General features: G+C 53.7%; 1 protein-coding gene across 5 annotated transcripts in view; it reads left to right on the top strand.

The window, feature by feature from the left end:
• DNM1 (dynamin 1) overlaps window positions 1–17,046 on the top strand; it is a 51,890-nt gene that overhangs the window by 33,311 nt on the left and 1,533 nt on the right. Inside the window, exons 14-23 of one of the 5 annotated variants that reach the window (XR_013169486.1) lie at window positions 189–200; window positions 2,402–2,515; window positions 6,313–6,422; window positions 8,587–8,698; window positions 9,866–9,877; window positions 10,272–10,442; window positions 12,500–12,741; window positions 13,109–13,327; window positions 15,487–15,523; window positions 16,448–16,806. Coding sequence is in view for 3 of the 5 variants with exons in the window: in XM_077146052.1 (XP_077002167.1) it covers window positions 189–200; window positions 2,402–2,515; window positions 6,313–6,422; window positions 8,587–8,698; window positions 9,866–9,877; window positions 10,272–10,442; window positions 12,500–12,741; window positions 13,109–13,327; window positions 16,448–16,517 (1,062 nt within the window). In the remaining 2 variants the exon portion in view is untranslated. Of the gene's footprint in view, window positions 1–188; window positions 201–2,401; window positions 2,516–6,312; window positions 6,423–8,586; window positions 8,699–9,865; window positions 9,878–10,271; window positions 10,443–12,499; window positions 12,742–13,108; window positions 13,332–15,486; window positions 15,524–16,444; window positions 17,011–17,046 lie in introns of those variants that run through there. The other 4 variants (XR_013169490.1, XM_077146060.1, XM_077146052.1 and 1 more) reach the window with 4 other exon arrangements.

The raw sequence follows: 17,046 nt of genomic DNA on the forward strand, positions 1-17,046 counted from the left end.
CCCAACCCGAGGGATGGAGGGTGCCAGATGGACGTCAAGCTTTGAGAGCGCGCTCCTCCAAGGAGAAGGGTCCCGTGGGGGACAGGGAGCCTGTCAGCCGCCAGCCACAAGCCTCCCACCCTACCTCAGTAACCCTCTCTCCTCTCTCCCCAATGCTTCTCGTGGTTGCTATGGTTACCTCTTTGCAGGATGAGATTCTGGTGAGTACCAGGACTGGGGCTCTTGGCTTGTGTAGTGAGGGGGAGGAGGGGACCCAGTGGTCAAGGGGGGATGTGCAGGGGGCAAGAAGGTACACTTTGGCTTGACTCATTTACACTCGTAAGGACAGACATTGGTGGCAAGGCCTAGCCACAAACGTAGTCTCATCAATCTGTCCATCCGTTGCGCATGGACTAAACACCTCCTTTAGGCCGAGCTGGACCATGTGGGTGGGGGAGGGGGGGTCGAAAAATGCTTGGCCCAGGGTAAGTGGTCCTTAAACATATTTTGCATGAATGGATGGATGGGTGGATGGATGGAGAAGAGAGACATGTTTTTAAGAAGTTGAAAGCCAGCTCTCCCCCAGACAGTTGAATAAAGAGATGAATGAAGTGTCAAGAGTCAAGTCCCTCAGAAAGGCTACTTGCTTTCTGTTGTTCAGATCTCTGCTGAAATCGTTTCCATGAGGAGCCCTTTATCGGCCCCTCTTACACATGAGGGCCATAGTGTCCTGAGCTTTTCTTTCCACGGGTTCCATAGGATGTCGTTTCTTTGTAATAATCTAGGTGTTTATGTGATTATTTTAATTCTGTTTCCTTCCTCAGCTCCATGCATGCAGGGGCTGAGTTTGTCTTGTTCATCATTAAACCCTCAGCCCCAAGCGCAGTGCCTGGCACATAGTAGGTGCTCAATAGAGTAAAAGAATTAATGAATGTAATACCCTAGGATAACGCAGCTTAGAAAACACTCACCGGCTCCTACCCTGTGCTGACCCTTGGATGGGAGTCAGACCTGCTCCTCCCCGCGGAGACCTGGGCCTGCAGGCAGGAACCACCTAAGGATCCCTGAGAGCCTCGGGCAGCGTGGGAGTCAGGGGAGCAGGAGGTCCCTGCTGCAGGGGCTCAGGGGGCGGGGAGGATTTGGACCAGCAGGAAGGAGGGCAGGGCCGAGGACGACCATGGTGAGGACAAAGGGTACAAGCCATGGAAACGCCAGATTATTGTGTCCCTATTAACTCGCTAAGGCAGCTGTGGTCTCTCCTCAGCTCAGCTACTGATTGCCTGGGTGCCCTGAATTCTCTGCAAGGTTCTTGGGGAAGTGAGAGGGGTGAGGAGGGCTCCAGAAGGACACTGAGAGCCTCAGAAGCAGGCTCACCCCCAGTGGACTTTCCCACCAGCCCTAGGCCTCCTCAGGTCTTCTCTGGCTGCTCAGAGGAGGAGACGGGGTTGCTATGCCAAGCTGAGGGAAAAGAAGCAGCAGCTTTACCCTCTCGGTCAGCACCCCACCCCTCCACTGACCCGGGTCTGTGATGCGGGCCCAGAACGTTCCTGAGGACAGCCGCTCCCTGCCATGAAAAGGGGCTATGCCTGTTACTCTGAGCTTTACCTGGAAGGAAGGGGCCTGGGCAGTTCCACTCTCTATCACCCCATTCCTGTCCTGAGCCTGAGCTCAAAGACTCTTAGAACTATAGTGTCATAGCATTCATTTATTCATGTCACAAGCATTTATGATCACTTGCTGTTTGCCACGCACTCTGCAAGCAGCTGGAAATAATGCTAGTGAACAAGAGAGTTCATATTTTTTTAGCTGGGAAGGCTGACACACACACACACACAGAAATTATTTAAAAATCGCAGTCAGTATCATAGAAGAAGACTTAAGGGAATGATAAAAGATTATAGTGGGGGTCATCACTTATATTGGGGGCCGGGGGCAAGGGAGACCTGCCTGAGAATGTGACTTCTGAGCTGATACTCAAAGGGTGAGTTTGCCAAAAAGGGAGGGAAAGCTCTTTCTAGGCAGAGGAGACAACATGTGCAAAGTCCCTGAGATGAGAAAAAATGTCTTAAATTGGATCGTAAGCTGAAAAGAAACTCAGAGTAGTCTTGCCCAGTCTGCTGCGTAGGCTCTACTTGCACACTTTTAGCGGTGGGGATCTCATCACCTCCACCACAGCCACCAGTCCCCTGCTCAAAAAGCTGTCAGAGGCTCCTTATCCCACGCTGAGCTCTGCCTTCCTCTGTCTCCACCCTGTTCTCTTGTGGTTCAAACCAAACCAGGTCTGCCCTCACCTCCTTTCTGACCAGCCAGACCTCCAAGAGCTGGGGGAGGGGTGGGCTTCTGAGTGCTTCTCTCTGCCTGCCCTCCCCTCCATGGGGCAGCATGGCCCCTGCCCGCCGACCTCCTGCCTCTCTCCATCTAGGTCATCCGGAAGGGCTGGCTGACCATCAACAACATTGGCATCATGAAGGGGGGCTCCAAGGAGTACTGGTTTGTGCTGACCGCCGAGAATCTGTCCTGGTACAAGGATGATGAGGTGAGGAAAGGGCCACTGGTCATCAAGGAAGGGTCAGGTAACGAGGGTCAGTCTCAGCTTCTACCACAGGCTTGGAGGGGCCTGGGCCACCTAACAGCATTTAAAAAAAATACCACCCAAGACCCATGGGTGGAGATGGGATGGAAAGATGGGAGGCAGGCAATCCTGGGGGCTTCGGGGGGGAGGTGGCCCTCTCACCTAGGTTGTAAAGAGAAGATGACTTGACAGGACCAAGGACCTTGGGGCCCTGGAGAGGAGGGTGGGCAAAGGGGCCGGGTGCCCCTCCCTGACCCCGCCAACCCAGCCTTCCTGTTTTCCTGCTCCAGGGCGTGCCGCCTCCTCCATGGTCCCCACAGACTTATGACACACACAAGTCCAGCTGCCAGACACCCTGTTAACCCCTGCACCCCAGCCCCCAAGACCCCTGCAATCCCTGGGTGATGCCCAGGGTGCTTCCAGGCTGAGGGGGCAAGAATGATGGCGGTCTGCGGAGCTGCCCCCCAAATCCCCTCCCTGCCCACTAGAACCCATGGGATCCCCCGGCCACCTCCTCCCCTGCCGTGGTCTCCTTTAAGAAAGAGTTTATTTGGCTTCCACATCTGGATTCCAGAGGTGACCAGAGAGAAAGGGGAGGGCTGGAGGGGGGGGGTTGTGGTAATGAACTCCAGCTGGCCAAGGAGTGGGGGAAGGGACCCTCTTGTTTCTGAGGGAGCTGTTGGAGGGGAGCTCTCAAAGCAGGGAGTGGGGTTCAGGGGAGGGGCCTGTGGCTTCAGTCTCCAAGGCCCCTCCTTGCTCCCTGCCTCCTCCAAGCCCGCCCCAGGCAGGGCCCCCTCCTCCCCACCGCGGGTGGGGCCCTCTGTCGTCATTGGTGGGGGCGCCAAGCCATCTGGACCTCATTACCCCAACCCTGGCCTCTCCCTGCCTATGGAGGCCCCTGGAAGGGATGGAGTGTGAGGTGGCGTGGGGCGCGGGTAGGGGGGTCACTTCCTGCTCTGTCGCCCAGGCAGGCTCCCGAGACCCCCCCCCCCCGTGGGCTGGGGGTCCCGGCTTCTGCCCCCACCCCCAACTCCCGGGGCTCCCTACACAGTGTGACCTGGGGCTGAGGGCCTGAAAATGGGTGCACTGGGGAGGGGGTTGGTGAGCATGTCTGAGGGGGGACTCCCTGGCCCCCTACCTGGGTGTGTGTTATTTTTAAAAGTTTTGTGTGTACATTTGAGTTTAGACAAGCATGAAAGACTGCCCTGAGAGTATAAGGGGGCTGGGGCGGGGGGAGGGAATGGAGCGTGGGCAGTGAGTGTTAGGGGGTGGTGTGTGTGTGTCTGTGTGTGAGTTGGGGGGGAGGTTGTGGATGTTTTGTGGGAGGGTGTTTTTGGGGTGTAAGCATCCAGGTGTGTTTGGGATATGAGGGTCTGGGTGTGTGTTTGGGGACCTGTGTTTGGGGACAGAGCTTGAGGTGCGACCCTGGGTGTTTGCGCCCGTGTTTGGTGTGTCAGTGCAGGGGTGTGTGTGTTTGGGGTGGACTTGAGGAGGAGGGAAAGTGTGGGTGGGATTTGGGGGCGCAATAATATGTGTGTGTTTGGGGAGTAAGGACTGGGGAGGGGCAGTGTTCTGTTGTGAGGCGCATGTGTGTATCTGTGGGTCCCTGCATGTGGGTGTGCACTTGTGGTGTGAGTGTGTTTGGGCCATGGCTGTGTGATTTAAAGTTTGGGTGTGCAGATGTATGTGCCTGAGTTGTGGGGGTGTGAGTTTTGAGGTGAAGCTGTGTTTGGGTGTATTTTTGCACTAGGACAGCTGGGGACTTGGAAGTGGTCCGGGCTTGGGGGCGGTCACCTGCCCCCATCCTCCCCCCAGACGTCAGCCCTCTGATCTTTGAGGGGTGAAGGGAGCCCTCTGGGTACACAGGCAGCTGGCCACATCCCCGGAGGCCAGGGTGTGCACTGAGCCTGAGCCCAGCCCTCATCGACCCCCCAAACTTGTCAGCCTCCTGCTGCCCTCCCCCCATCACCACCACTACCCCCCCCCCCCCCCCGTCCCTCTGTGCCTCCTCCCAGCCCAGCCCGTGCTACCTAAGCCCCTCGCCCCAGCTCCGGGCTCCAGTTCTGGGATGACACGCGGGGGTCCATGCAGCAATCCAGCGGCGGCGCCGAGGGTCTAACCCAGCCCAGCCTAACCAATGTGCAGACTACTGTACAATTTGGGAGTCCTGAACAGATAGTCTAAACACTGGGTAGACGGAGTGGAGGTGTCCTCTGGTCCATCAAGGCAGCAGTGTCCGTCTGTCCATCGGGTGGGAGCTTCAGCCTCATACCCTGGAGATCCGATGTCCCCCAGCCCCAGACCAGCCAGCCCGTGGTCCCCTCTCTGCTCCCAACTCCCCTTCTGCCTCCTTTGACGTGGCAGGGGTGAGCGGGGAGCTGTGGCTGGGAAGGAGTGGCCTGGGGAGGGGGCCGGCCTGGCAGGGAGGGAGGGGGGGAGGGCGCTCCTACCTAGTGTCCAACCCCGAAGCGCAGGGTGGGTGGTGGCAGGGCCTCCCTCGAACGGTTCCAGATGTTCCCTGGCTGTGTGTGCAACTTCCTCCTCTCCTCCCCCAGCCGCTCTCTGGGGCTCCCGGCCACCCGCCTGGTATAAAGAGGGCTTTATGTGGCTGGATGGGCCAGGCGGGTTGTGGGGGGCAGAGAAGGGTGGGGCAGGATGATGCTGGGGTGGGGGACAGGGTCCTCCTAAACCCACCTCTCCACCTGAGACTCTGAGTGAGGCTCCCCAAGCCCTCTGAGTCCCCCAGACCCACTCAGGCCCGCTCCCCCCAAAACAGGTCCTGGGGCATTGGGTGGGCCAGGGAGGGGCACAGACAGCAGAAGTCCCTCCTCTCCTCCCAGATCCCCGAGCCCCTCCCCTTGGACGCAGCAGTTTACAGACACATGTCCGTCCACACTGGGTGCCCCCACGTGTGCACATAGGCCCAGCATAGACCTGTCCATAGATTCACAAAACTCTTCTTGGATGCCTATGGTTAACTAAGCATAGACAGGCCAGTACATAAACTCTATGCACATAAATGTGTGCATCTACAGCACATGGCATGCTGGTATGATCATGCAAACACGTTCACATTTACGTTTACATTCGCCACACACATCTGCAACCTGTGTTGATCACGTGCCCACATCTGCGTGGCTATGCACACTGCCTCATGGCCATGCCGGGCACGCCCCCAACATACATGTGCACACATGCACATCAATGCAATATAGACCCATGGGTGCACACACACAGTGATAGAATATATCCTAGGCTCACTTGTGTTTGCACAAATACGTAACCACACACATGTTGCACACAGACACAGAATCTCCAGGCTTGTGCTGTGCTCCTGATTGCTAACACATGGGCGGGTGGGAGAGTGCGCTAAACCAGCCCTTTGAAGCTGCCGGGGCCAGTGGCCCCCCTTCCCTGTCTCTGCAGTCAGGAAATGAAGTCAGAGACTTATCCAAAGCAGGTCCCACGGCCTGGCAGCCAGGCGAGGGGCAAAAGAGACTCAAGTGTGGGATCCCTTCCTGGGGCTGGCCTGGCTAGCATCCAGGGGTTGCTTGGGGCCTCACCACCGCTGGACTCCCGGGCTCCACGATCAGGCCTTCATCAGTCAGCATCTGTGGGATAAGAGGTGGCTGGTGCTCAGAAGCCCGGGACCACTCTGGGTTCCATAGTCCCAGGCATCCACCAGCATGGAGCCCACATAGGAAATAGGTGTGGCAGAGAACAGTGACGATCCTTACCATCGTTCCTGCCCCTACCCACAGGAGAAGGAGAAGAAGTATATGCTGTCCGTGGACAACCTGAAGCTGCGGGATGTGGAGAAGGGCTTCATGTCAAGCAAGCATATCTTCGCCCTCTTTAACACGGAGCAGAGGTGCCTGCCTGCCCGGGGCCTGGGGCTGCTGGGACCTCAGAACCTGCCAGCCCCAACCACTTCTACTGAGTAGAAAGGGAAATCCAGAGATCCAGAGAGGAGAGGGGCCTGGTCCCTGCCCCATAGCAAGGCATTCATTCTCCAACTGTTCATTGAGCTGCTACTACAGCTCTGCTGGGCATCATGTCAAGCCCTTCCCCCTTTTCCCTTCCCTCCCCTCTTTCTTCCTTCCTTCCTTTTTCCCTTCCACATTCACATGTTTAGCACCAGCTTTGCATGAGATACTACCAGGCACCGGGGACAAACTAGAGCCACAGCCAGACCTGGTCCCTTTCTCATGCAGCTCAGTGTCTACTGGGACCAGTGGCAGGAATAGGCCTCTGGCTTCCCAATCCAGGGCCAACTCTAGTGGCCCTCTCCTCGTTGGAGATGAGGATTCAATGCAGCCACCCACCGGGGGAGTCCTCAGAGCTGAGGAAGGAATAGTGTAGGTCTCAGACTGCTCGAGTCCTCGACTGTACTGCCTTGGGGATGTCACCTTGTATTGGGGTCTCAGTCTCTTTCTAAGCAATTTTTTAAAATTTTTATTAAATTATTTTATAGAATCTTTATTATGAATGCGAAAAATGTGAAACATATGGAAGCTATTGCTTGTGAAATCATTTGTGTCCTCTAGCTGCAGAGATCCAGCATCTCGTTCATTGCTATATATGAGTAAGATTTTCTTACTGGGCCATGTGATTTGGAGTTTGCCCTCTTTACCAGAGTCATAATATTGAAATCATACTGTATCTGTCCTTTTGTGTCTGGTTTATTTCACTCAACATTATATCCTCTGGGTTCATCCTTGTTGTCATACGCTTCAGGACCTCATTTTGTCTTACTGCTGCATAATATTCCATTGTGGGTATATATCCCATTTTGTTTATCCACTCATCGGTTGATGGGCACTTGGATTCTTTCCATCTTTTGGCAATAATGAATAGTGCCACTATGAACATCAGTGTGCACATATCTATTCGTGTCACTGCTTTCAGCTCTACTAGATATATGCCTAGTATTGGTAGTGCCAGGTCGTAGGGGAGCTGATAATTAGTTTTCTTAGGAATCGCCAAACTGTCTTTTACAGTGGCTGTATCATTATACATTCCCGCCAGCAGTGAATAAGGGTTCCAATTTCTCCACATCCTCTCCAACATTTGTAGCTTCCTGTTTGCTTAATAACAGCCCTTCTTATAAGCGTAAGATGATATCTCATTGTAGTTTTGACTTGCAGTCCTCTTATAGCCTAGGAAAATGAGCCTCGCTTCATGTGCTTTTTAGCATTTGTATTTGCTCTTTGAAAAAATGTCTGATCCTATCTTTTGGCCATTTTATAATTGGGCTGTTAGTTCTTTTGTTGTTGAGTATATATAGTTTCTTTATATACACAGGATATCAAACCTTTATCTGATATATGGTTACCAAATGTTTTCTCCCATCGAGTTGGCTGCCTTTTCACTTTTTTGACAAACTCCTTTGAGGCACAGAGGCTTTTGATTCTAAGGAGTTTCCATTTTATGTATTTTTTCTTTCATTGCTTGTGCTTTTGGTGTGAAGTTTAGGAAGCTACCTCCTATCATTAGGTCTTGAAAATGTTCCCCTGTATTTTCTTCTAGGAGTTTTATGGTACTGGCTCTTACATTTAGGTCTTTGACCCATTTTGAGTTCATTTTTGTATAGGGTATAAGATAGCCATTCTTTTGGCTACTGATATACAGGTCTCTGAAGCCTATGTATTGAAAAGACTATTCTGTCCCAATTCAGTGAATTTAGGGACTTCATCAAAGATTCAATGACTATAGATTTGATGGTCAATCTCTGCGCTCTCAATTCAGTTCCCTTGGTTAATACTTCTATCTCTGTGCCAGGACTATGCTATTTTGACCACACTAGTCTAAGCATTTTTCTCCTCCTTTCCCTGAATCCTCAACTAGTGACCCTAGGTGGCAGGAATTATTGTTATTAACCCATTTTCCAGATGAGGAAATCTCACAGCTAGGAAATGAGAAAGCCACACTGCACCCTAGGCCTGGTGACCCCGAAGTCCAGGCACACCCTTAACCACCCAGGAAGACGGATGGGCTTTGCCCTGGCCTCCCCTCACCACCTGCCCATCTTGCAGGAATGTCTACAAGGATTACCGGCAGCTGGAACTGGCCTGCGAGACCCAGGAGGAGGTGGACAGCTGGAAGGCTTCCTTCCTGAGAGCAGGCGTGTACCCTGAGCGTGTTGGGGTGAGTGGCAGGACAGGTAGGGGGATTGACAGGCTCCTATACCTGGAGTCCCTGGGAGACCATTCTCAGTGATGTCATGCCATGTTTCTGAGCCTTTATTGGGCTCAAAAATAGAGGACAAGGCAGGGGTTCATGCGTAATGGATGGAGGGTTTCTGTTTGGGGAGATGGGAAAGTTAATAATGGAAGGTGATAAAGATGCCACAGTATCGTGAATGTAATTAATCCCTACTGAATGATCGACTTTGGAATGGTCAAGATTTGGATGGAAAGTTTATATTGTGTGTATGTTCCCACAATTAAAAAGAGAGAGAGAGAGAGCAACTAAAGAGATAATGACAAGTAAATGCAATTCGTGTTCCTGGATGGGCTCTCACAAGGGAGGAGAAGAAGCTCAAAGAAACATTAGCAGGACTTATGGAAAAATTGGAACATAGACTGTAAGCTTTATATCAATGTTAAATTTCTTGAACTTGATAAGTGCAGTAGAGATGGTTACATAAGTGAACATATTTGGTCTTAGGAAATGTACATGGCAGTATCAAGTGTTCAGGAAGCATGATGTATATAACCTACACTCAGGTGTTCATAAAAAGGATTGATAGGCACATGGACAGAGAGGTAGACAGATAGATGGATAAGAAAGATTGATATTCATGGATAATGGGAGTAATATGGTAAAATGTTAAAATTGGTGCATCTGGGTTCTGGAGGGATAAGGCTCTGTGTGTTGGAGTTCTTTGGTGGGAGGGTATATTATTTTTGTAAATGTCCTGTAAGTTTGAAAGTAATTCAAAATAAAAAGTTAAAATAAAAATAGCAGGCATCACACACACACACAATCACACACACACACACACACACACCTGCCCTGGGGCGGAATCAGTTAAGCCTTCCAGTCCTCTCACCAAGTCTCTGACTCAGTCACAGATGGCATTCTTGTATCCCCTTCCTAGGATGATGGTTTCTTGTGACTGCCTTTTTTCATAGCAGTTTCGCCATGGCAATATCTAGGGTTGCTTTAGAGATGGGGTGCAATGCCCTGGATTCATTCAATCCCTCCCCTTTTCCTTTGTGTGCATCTGCTGCAACTGCGCTTCCTCGTGGTGGCGCTGGTGGTGACGATGCTGGTGCGGTGACCTCTTGGCTTTGGTGTGGGGCTTCCCAGGACAAGGAGAAAGTGAGTGTGCCCTTCCCTTGCCTTCTGCCAGGGCTCTCCCGGCCCTGCACCAGCTCTGGCCAGGTCTTCAGAATCAGGAAAGGACCTTGGAGACCCTGGAGATGTCCTTTTCTAATTTATGAATTGGGAAATGGAAGCAAATTATTGGCGCTAGAGTCAGAACAGAAACAAGGTTGAAGAAGGGGATCCTGAGAGGCAGAGGGGTGGCCAAGGACCAGAGACCCAGGGGGGCTGAGAAGCTGAGAGTCTGTGTGTCTGAGCTGCTTCTGTCTGTGCCTCTGTGTCCCAGGTACCCATGAAGGGGCTAAGACCCTGGGGGTGTCTGGAGTCTGGCAGGGCCCTGTCAGGCCGGGCAGTGCTGGCCACCCTAATGCTTTCCTGTTCCCAACATCAGGCCAGTGAGACCGAAGAGAATGGCTCGGACAACTTCATGCACTCCATGGACCCACAGCTGGAGCGGCAGGTAGAGACCATCCGGAACCTGGTGGACTCATACATGGCCATCGTCAACAAGACCGTGAGGGACCTCATGCCTAAGACCATCATGCACCTCATGATCAACAATGTGCGTGGGCCACCCCATGGGAGGTGGGGTGCTCCTCTGGTCCCAGGGAGGCACAGGCCAGCCCAGTGGAGCCAGGTCTAGTGAGGGAGGCGTGAGCCAGCCCAGAGCTGCCCAAAGAAATATAATGTGAGCTTCGTATATAATTTTACGTGTTCTAGTAACCCCACTAAAAGAAGTAAAAAGAAACAAAAGTAATTTTAATAACTTTTAATTACTCCAAGATATCTGAAATACTATCATTTCAACCTGCAATCAATATAAAAATTATTGAGATATCTAACATCCTTTTTTTTCTCGTACTAAGTTTTCCAAATCCAATTTGAACACTAAATTTTCACTGGAAATGCTTGATCTGTACTTAGAAATTTCCAGTTGAAAAAGTGGATTCACATACCCAACCTGTTCCAAACAGTCTTAAAAGTTTTCCAATAACTGAATCAAGGATCGGTCATTAAGTTGAAGTTACAATTTAATTTAAATAAAATTATAAAATTTGGTTCCTCGGACACACTAGCCACCCTTCAGATACTTGATAGTCACATAGCTGGTGGCGACCAGATTGGAAGGGCAGGTCTAGACTGGGGCTGGAACGGTTGAGGAAAGCATGAGCCCACCATCTGGGGCCATGTGCGGTGGGGGACGCACGGTCCGGGGCTTCGGTGCCAGCGTGAGGCGACATCTGACAGGTCTGATGACCACGTAGGCAGCACCCTTTCTACCCACAGCCACTCATGAGGGAACCCCGGCCCTGCACGTCCGCACACACCTCTTCACTATGGCCCCCTCCAAGGCCCCTCTTGGCCCCACATCTGAACCCTCAGCAGTCATCAGTGGTACTTCCAGTCACTCCCCCACTGGGCACATGAGGGAAGGGAGGGGCCACTGAAATGAAAGCAATAGGTGGGCCCTGGTGAGGGATTCTGCCACAGAACAATGTAAGGGCAGAGGATGAGGACAGACACTCATTCTCTTTCTCCTCCTGCCATTCCTTGTTCTCTTCAGGTTGGTCCCCTGATTCCAGGCACCCCTGCCCTCAAATCACAGCTCAGACATTTCCCTGGATCACACCCTATAGCAGCATTCTCAAACTTCACTGTGCATTAGTCTCCTGGGGAGCTGGCTAAATTATTGATTCCTAGGCCCACCCCAGGAGTTCTGATTCAGTAGCTCTTGGGAGGGGCTGGGAGTCTGCATCTTTTGAGAACCCCTAGACCACTGTTTGGAATACATCCCACAGCACCACCAGAACCCATGACTTAGTGAAAGAAAAACCTGGGGAATTGGAACTAGGTTTGAATACTGGCTTTGCCAGGAATTCCCTGTGTGACTTTGAGCAAATGAACTACCTGCTCTGTGCCTCTGTTTCCTTATATGTAAAATAAGAATAATAATAGCACCTGCTCACAGGGTTGAGAATTAAATACATATATGGTGCATAGCAACACAGTGCCTGGCACATAGTAGGTACTCAACATATATTTGAATAATGAATAAATCAGACACCAGTCTGTGAAGTGAAAATCCTCAGTATCTCTCCATGAATGTCCCAGGGCTTCGGTGGGATATTGCCTGGGGATTTTAAGGAGAACAGTAACCCACCTCCCTATACACAGAGATCCACGTTTCACCCAATCCATACACACAGTTACACTTGTTACTCCCATTACTCAAGGGCTCAGAAAATTTTGAACTCTCATTTTCCTTATTTCGGTTGAATTAAGGGGGCAAGCCCTGAGAAAGCGTAAAACTATCCGGGTTTTACAGGATGAGGAAACCGAGACTCAAAGAGCTAAGTGGCAGGGGTCTCAATGGCATTATAGATCCTGAGAGTCCTCCCATATTTCTAACCTAGGACAGGTAGCTTTTCCCCTCTGGGCCTCATTGTCCCTATCTAAGAAAAGGGCAGGCGAAGTGATTTCCGAGTTTAGGCTGTGGGAAAGCTGCTCTGAACCTGGGCTCCCGCCACTGTGCACAGTCCCGGGGGGCCCAGTGGGACGGGGCGGGCCGTGCGGCGCAAGCGTCGGTTTCAGCCCCCTGCCGTCCTCGCTCGCCCGCAGACCAAGGAGTTCATCTTCTCGGAGCTGCTGGCCAACTTGTATTCGTGCGGGGACCAAAACACGCTAATGGAGGAGTCGGCCGAGCAGGCGCAGCGGCGCGACGAGATGCTCCGCATGTACCACGCGCTGAAGGAAGCGCTCAGCATCATTGGCGACATCAACACGACCACCGTCAGCACACCTATGCCTCCGCCCGTGGACGACTCCTGGCTGCAGGTGCAGAGCGTACCGGCCGGACGCAGGTACCAGGGCCGGCCCCCACGGCCCCAAAGCCCCCTGCCCGGGGCCCGCGGGAGGAGGACCGGGACCGGGCAGTGGCGCGCCCGGGTCTCCGGGGCGGCTCCCACCTGGAGCGAGGGGCGGGGCTTAGAGAGGGCGGGGCTTGTCGCGGGGCGGGGCTTGCCGTGGAACGCTGGCTGCGGGGTGGAGTGGGGCTGCAGTGTTTGGCTCAGCTGGGGCCAAGTCTTAGCCCAGAACAGGGGCTCGGAGGGGCGGGGCTTGCCTGCATGGGCGCGGCCAGCGTCGGGCTGGGGGCGGGGCGCCAGGCTAGGGCGGGCCTGCTCATCTCTCTCCTTTCTCTCCTCTCGCTCTTTGGCTTTCTGTCTCCAGCAGGTCGCCCACGTCCAGCCCCACGCCGCAACGCCGAGCCCCCGCCGTGCCCCCAGCCCGGCCGGGGTCGCGGGGCCCTGCACCTGGGCCTCCGCCTGCTGGGTCCGCCCTCGGGGGGGCGCCTCCCGTGCCCTCCAGGCCGGGGGCTTCCCCTGACCCTTTCGGTCCTCCTCCCCAGGTGCCCTCGCGCCCCAACCGAGCCCCGCCGGGGGTCCCCAGGTGAGTAGGGGCTGAGTGCGGCAGGAGAGGCCGCCGGGCGGTATGTAGCTGGGAGGGAACCAGCCTCGCAGGCGGGGCCGGATACTAGGGCGCCGGCCCAAGCCGCTAGAGCCGGCCCTCTCCATCCTAGGCACTAGGACTGTAGGTGCGGGAGCCAGGGTCCTGTGGCCGAGGGCTGGCGGAGCCTGCCCTCCAGGGAGCGCTGAGTCCCAGAGGCGGTCGTTCCCGGGAAGAGGGCCGTGGGGCTCATCCCATCTGCCCCCTTCTTTCCGGCACTTGCATGGCGCTTCCCTCCTTTTTCACTTTTCGCAGCTTCCCCCACATTACATTCCTCCTCCATCCTTCTCTGCTCTCCTCCGTTCCCCATTCCGTGCTCTCCTCGTCTCCCCGCCCCTGGCGAGCCTACCTCGAATCTGAGGTCTGAACCCAGATCCTCTTGGACTGTGGATTCTGCTCAGTTACACTCAGGGCTACCCCGGTGCCCTGTCCTCCTACTTTTTTGAGCTGTTCCAAGCAAGTGTCCTGTCTCTGACCCACAGGAACAGAGGCCAGGCTGTGACTGTGTGACCAGCAAGGTGTGTGGTGTGTGCATGTGGGCGTGCACACAGGTGTGAGAGTGTAAGAGTGGCACCCAGGCAGATGTAGGACAGGGGGCAGCTGGAGAGAGGGGGTCTGGGAGCCATGGGGCAATGTGATGGCTTTTTCCCTCCCTTGCCTCTGACTCTTTGCCTGTCCTGGACCAACATGTTTGGGGTGGGAGCAGGAGTGGGTGAGCGCTGTCTGTTCCCAGAGATTTCTAGGAAAAAGGATTCTACTTCATCCTTCAGTTTTGCCTTCTTGATCTACCACCCTCTTTCCAGGAAGCTTCCTTGGATATGTGACACAATCTGCCCTGTCTCCATTGGCCACATTCTCTTGAGGAAGAACACATCAGACCAATAGCATCCATTTATGTTTCCACATGACTGGAGGGTAGGGCCATGGGCCTAGCTGCCATAAACCCAAAATAAAGCAGGGATGGCATGGGACTCGCTCTATGGTAACCCAGATAGGATTTGGGGCAGGAGCACTGATCTGGGAGTCCAGAGATGCTGATTTGTCTTGGGACAAATCATCACTTCACTTCTAGGGCCTCAGTTTCCCTTCTATCAAATGATAATGTTCTACCTTTCTCCCAGGATTGGTGTGGGAATCAAGATAGACAGTGGCAACCTCATTAACTGCAAATGGCTGTAGGAGCATTTTGCTAACTGCCAACATGAATTCAGATTATTAAGGGCTTTTTACACATGTCAAGGTCTATGTGATGTATAAAAGAACTGTAAGATTTGGCACCTGCTCTAACTCCAGTCTTGCTAACACATGGAAAACTGTTGGTGAATCATGGCCCTGCCTTGAAGAAGGGAACAGTCTGACATGGTATCTTAAAGGCAGCTGACTTCATTGTTGTCTGGTGGTTGATAGAGATAAAAGTCAATGATGAGGAATGGGGAGGGCGTTTGGGCAGAGAGCAGCAGTGTGGGGAAAGGTTTCTTGTGGTGTGCATTGAGGAGAGTCTCCAGCCAGAGGAGAGAATACAGAGAGAGCAAGGAGGAATAAGAGGTGGTTGCCCTGGGTAGGGTGGGATAGTTTGGGGATCTTCAGAGCCTACAGAGATTTGACTTGTTGGGACTCAGTGCTGTTGTGCAGTAGAGATCCATGGAAGGACTCTTGGGCTGAGAAATGACAGCCAGACCCCAAGAAAACAAGCTGTGCCCCTTATGGAGCAGGGCGGATGGCCCTCTGAGCATGCCAGGACAAGTGTGCAGGGAGCTGGTGCAAATGCCTTCTGTATGCAGATGAGCTTCCGTGTTGTGACTCAGCCCATGCGTGTGCTTCAGTGTGCTGAGTGGCTAGCATGCCCCAGATCCATGCTGCACGTACCAGCCAGTAGGGTGCTGGGCTGTGGGGGGCGGGGAGGGGTTGGCAGTGGGGTGGAGGGCATTGGGAGGTGTATGCGTGTTGTTTGTAGGCATGTGTGTTAGCGTATGCATGCAGGGCCGTGGGGCCTCACAGCATGTGTGTGCACGCCCGGACGTGTGCGTGTGCGTATCCCCCACCCCCTGGCCTGTCCCATCTGTGCGTGTGAACTGCCATGTTGATTTCGTGCTGTCTTTCAGAATCACTATCAGTGATCCCTGAGGAGCATCAGCCACGGTAGGTACATGCCTCTCTGCCTGCTGCATGAGGTGTGTCTGCCCCCTGCTGCACCAGCTCCACACTGGGGGGCATACCTGGGACCTCAGAACCAGGTCCCCTTCCCTCTCACTTCTGCAGCTCCAGACTTACTCTTTCCTCTTTCTATCCTTGCCACCAGCTGGCTCTTTCACCTCCCTTCCCAGTGAGCCTCGGGACTCAGTGCCACTGCCCAAGACCTTTATGGCTGAGCCTGGAGGGCTCTTGGGACAGGCTCCATACCCAAACTGGTAGTCACGAGTACTCTCTGGAGCCATCAGAAAGGATAGCAAACTCATGGTTTATGATGCAGAGGATGGGAGCTTGAAGGGGATTGTGTGTGGGGCTCGATTCTGAGGTGGCCAGAGGCCTTTGAATTTCATCCTGGAGATGCCACACCCGTCCCCTAATCTGCACCATGCTGCTGGGGCAAGACGTCCAGCTCCCAGGCTGGGAAGTCTAGGAACCAAATCCACCATAGGGCAAGGGCAGTCAGAGTCCCACTTCCTCTATCATGCCAGCAACTGAATAGTTAGTTGTGGTGAAGGCTCTGGTTGTTTGATTTCTGAAAGGGCCCTACATACACCATCAGCCCATAACATACCTCACAGGTGAGGCAGAGACTGGGCAGCTTCTTCCCCTACTTCTTCTTATTGCTAGTATGTGACTGAAGACAGCGTTCTCGGACCCTTCAGATGAAGCACCACAGCCAGCCAGCAGGCTCATGGACTTTGACCTGTGGCCCCTAGGGGTGACCTACACTTTTCAGCCAAGGGGACAACAGTGTTTGCTGACCTGGACAAGTCAGTTTCTCTGAGTTCTGCCCCATCTGGGCCACAGAATTCACCTAGCTAACCTGTCTGCCACTGCCCTGCCACTGACTCTTGTTCTGCTTTTCCCCAGCAGGAAGGGCCCAGCCTCACCTACGCGACCTGCAGCCCCCCGACCAGCTGAGGCTCCCCTCTTAGACTTATAAGTCTGTGGCCATTGGCATCCCCCTTCAGAGGACCCCTGGGCTTTCTGACCACCAAAAGGGGCTACCAGTGCCCCCTCCAGCCATCCCTTTTAGCTTCACCCTCCTGGTTCAAACAGTGTTCTCCTGTCTTTCTCCATCAGGCTTGGCGGCTGTTGAGTGGGTCTCATGATCCCGTACTCCCTGAGGCTAGGGGTGGCCCTGGGCCAGCGGTTTGGGAGACGTGGTGGTCAGAGAAGAGGGAGCCAGCAGGAAAGCCAGAGGGGGCAGAGCATGTGTTCTGAAGCTCTGGGTACACTGCCTGGGTGGTGTGTGTGAGACTAGCGTGTGTGGTGGGGAAGGGGCCAAACCAACCTCCACCCCAGACTCCCTGTGAAGCTCTGGCCCCTGCCCATCTCCAGTCCTTTCCACCTTCCCTTTCTTGCCTCTTTTCCCCACACCTATACCAGCGCGTTCTTCCCATTCCTATCCCCCACCCTCACCACCACCATGGCTGCTCTTGCCTTACCAGCTCTCTCCCTTTTTCTCTCTC

Source organism: Tamandua tetradactyla, chromosome 2, assembly GCF_023851605.1.
Source record: "Tamandua tetradactyla isolate mTamTet1 chromosome 2, mTamTet1.pri, whole genome shotgun sequence".
NCBI lineage: Eukaryota > Metazoa > Chordata > Mammalia > Pilosa > Myrmecophagidae > Tamandua > Tamandua tetradactyla.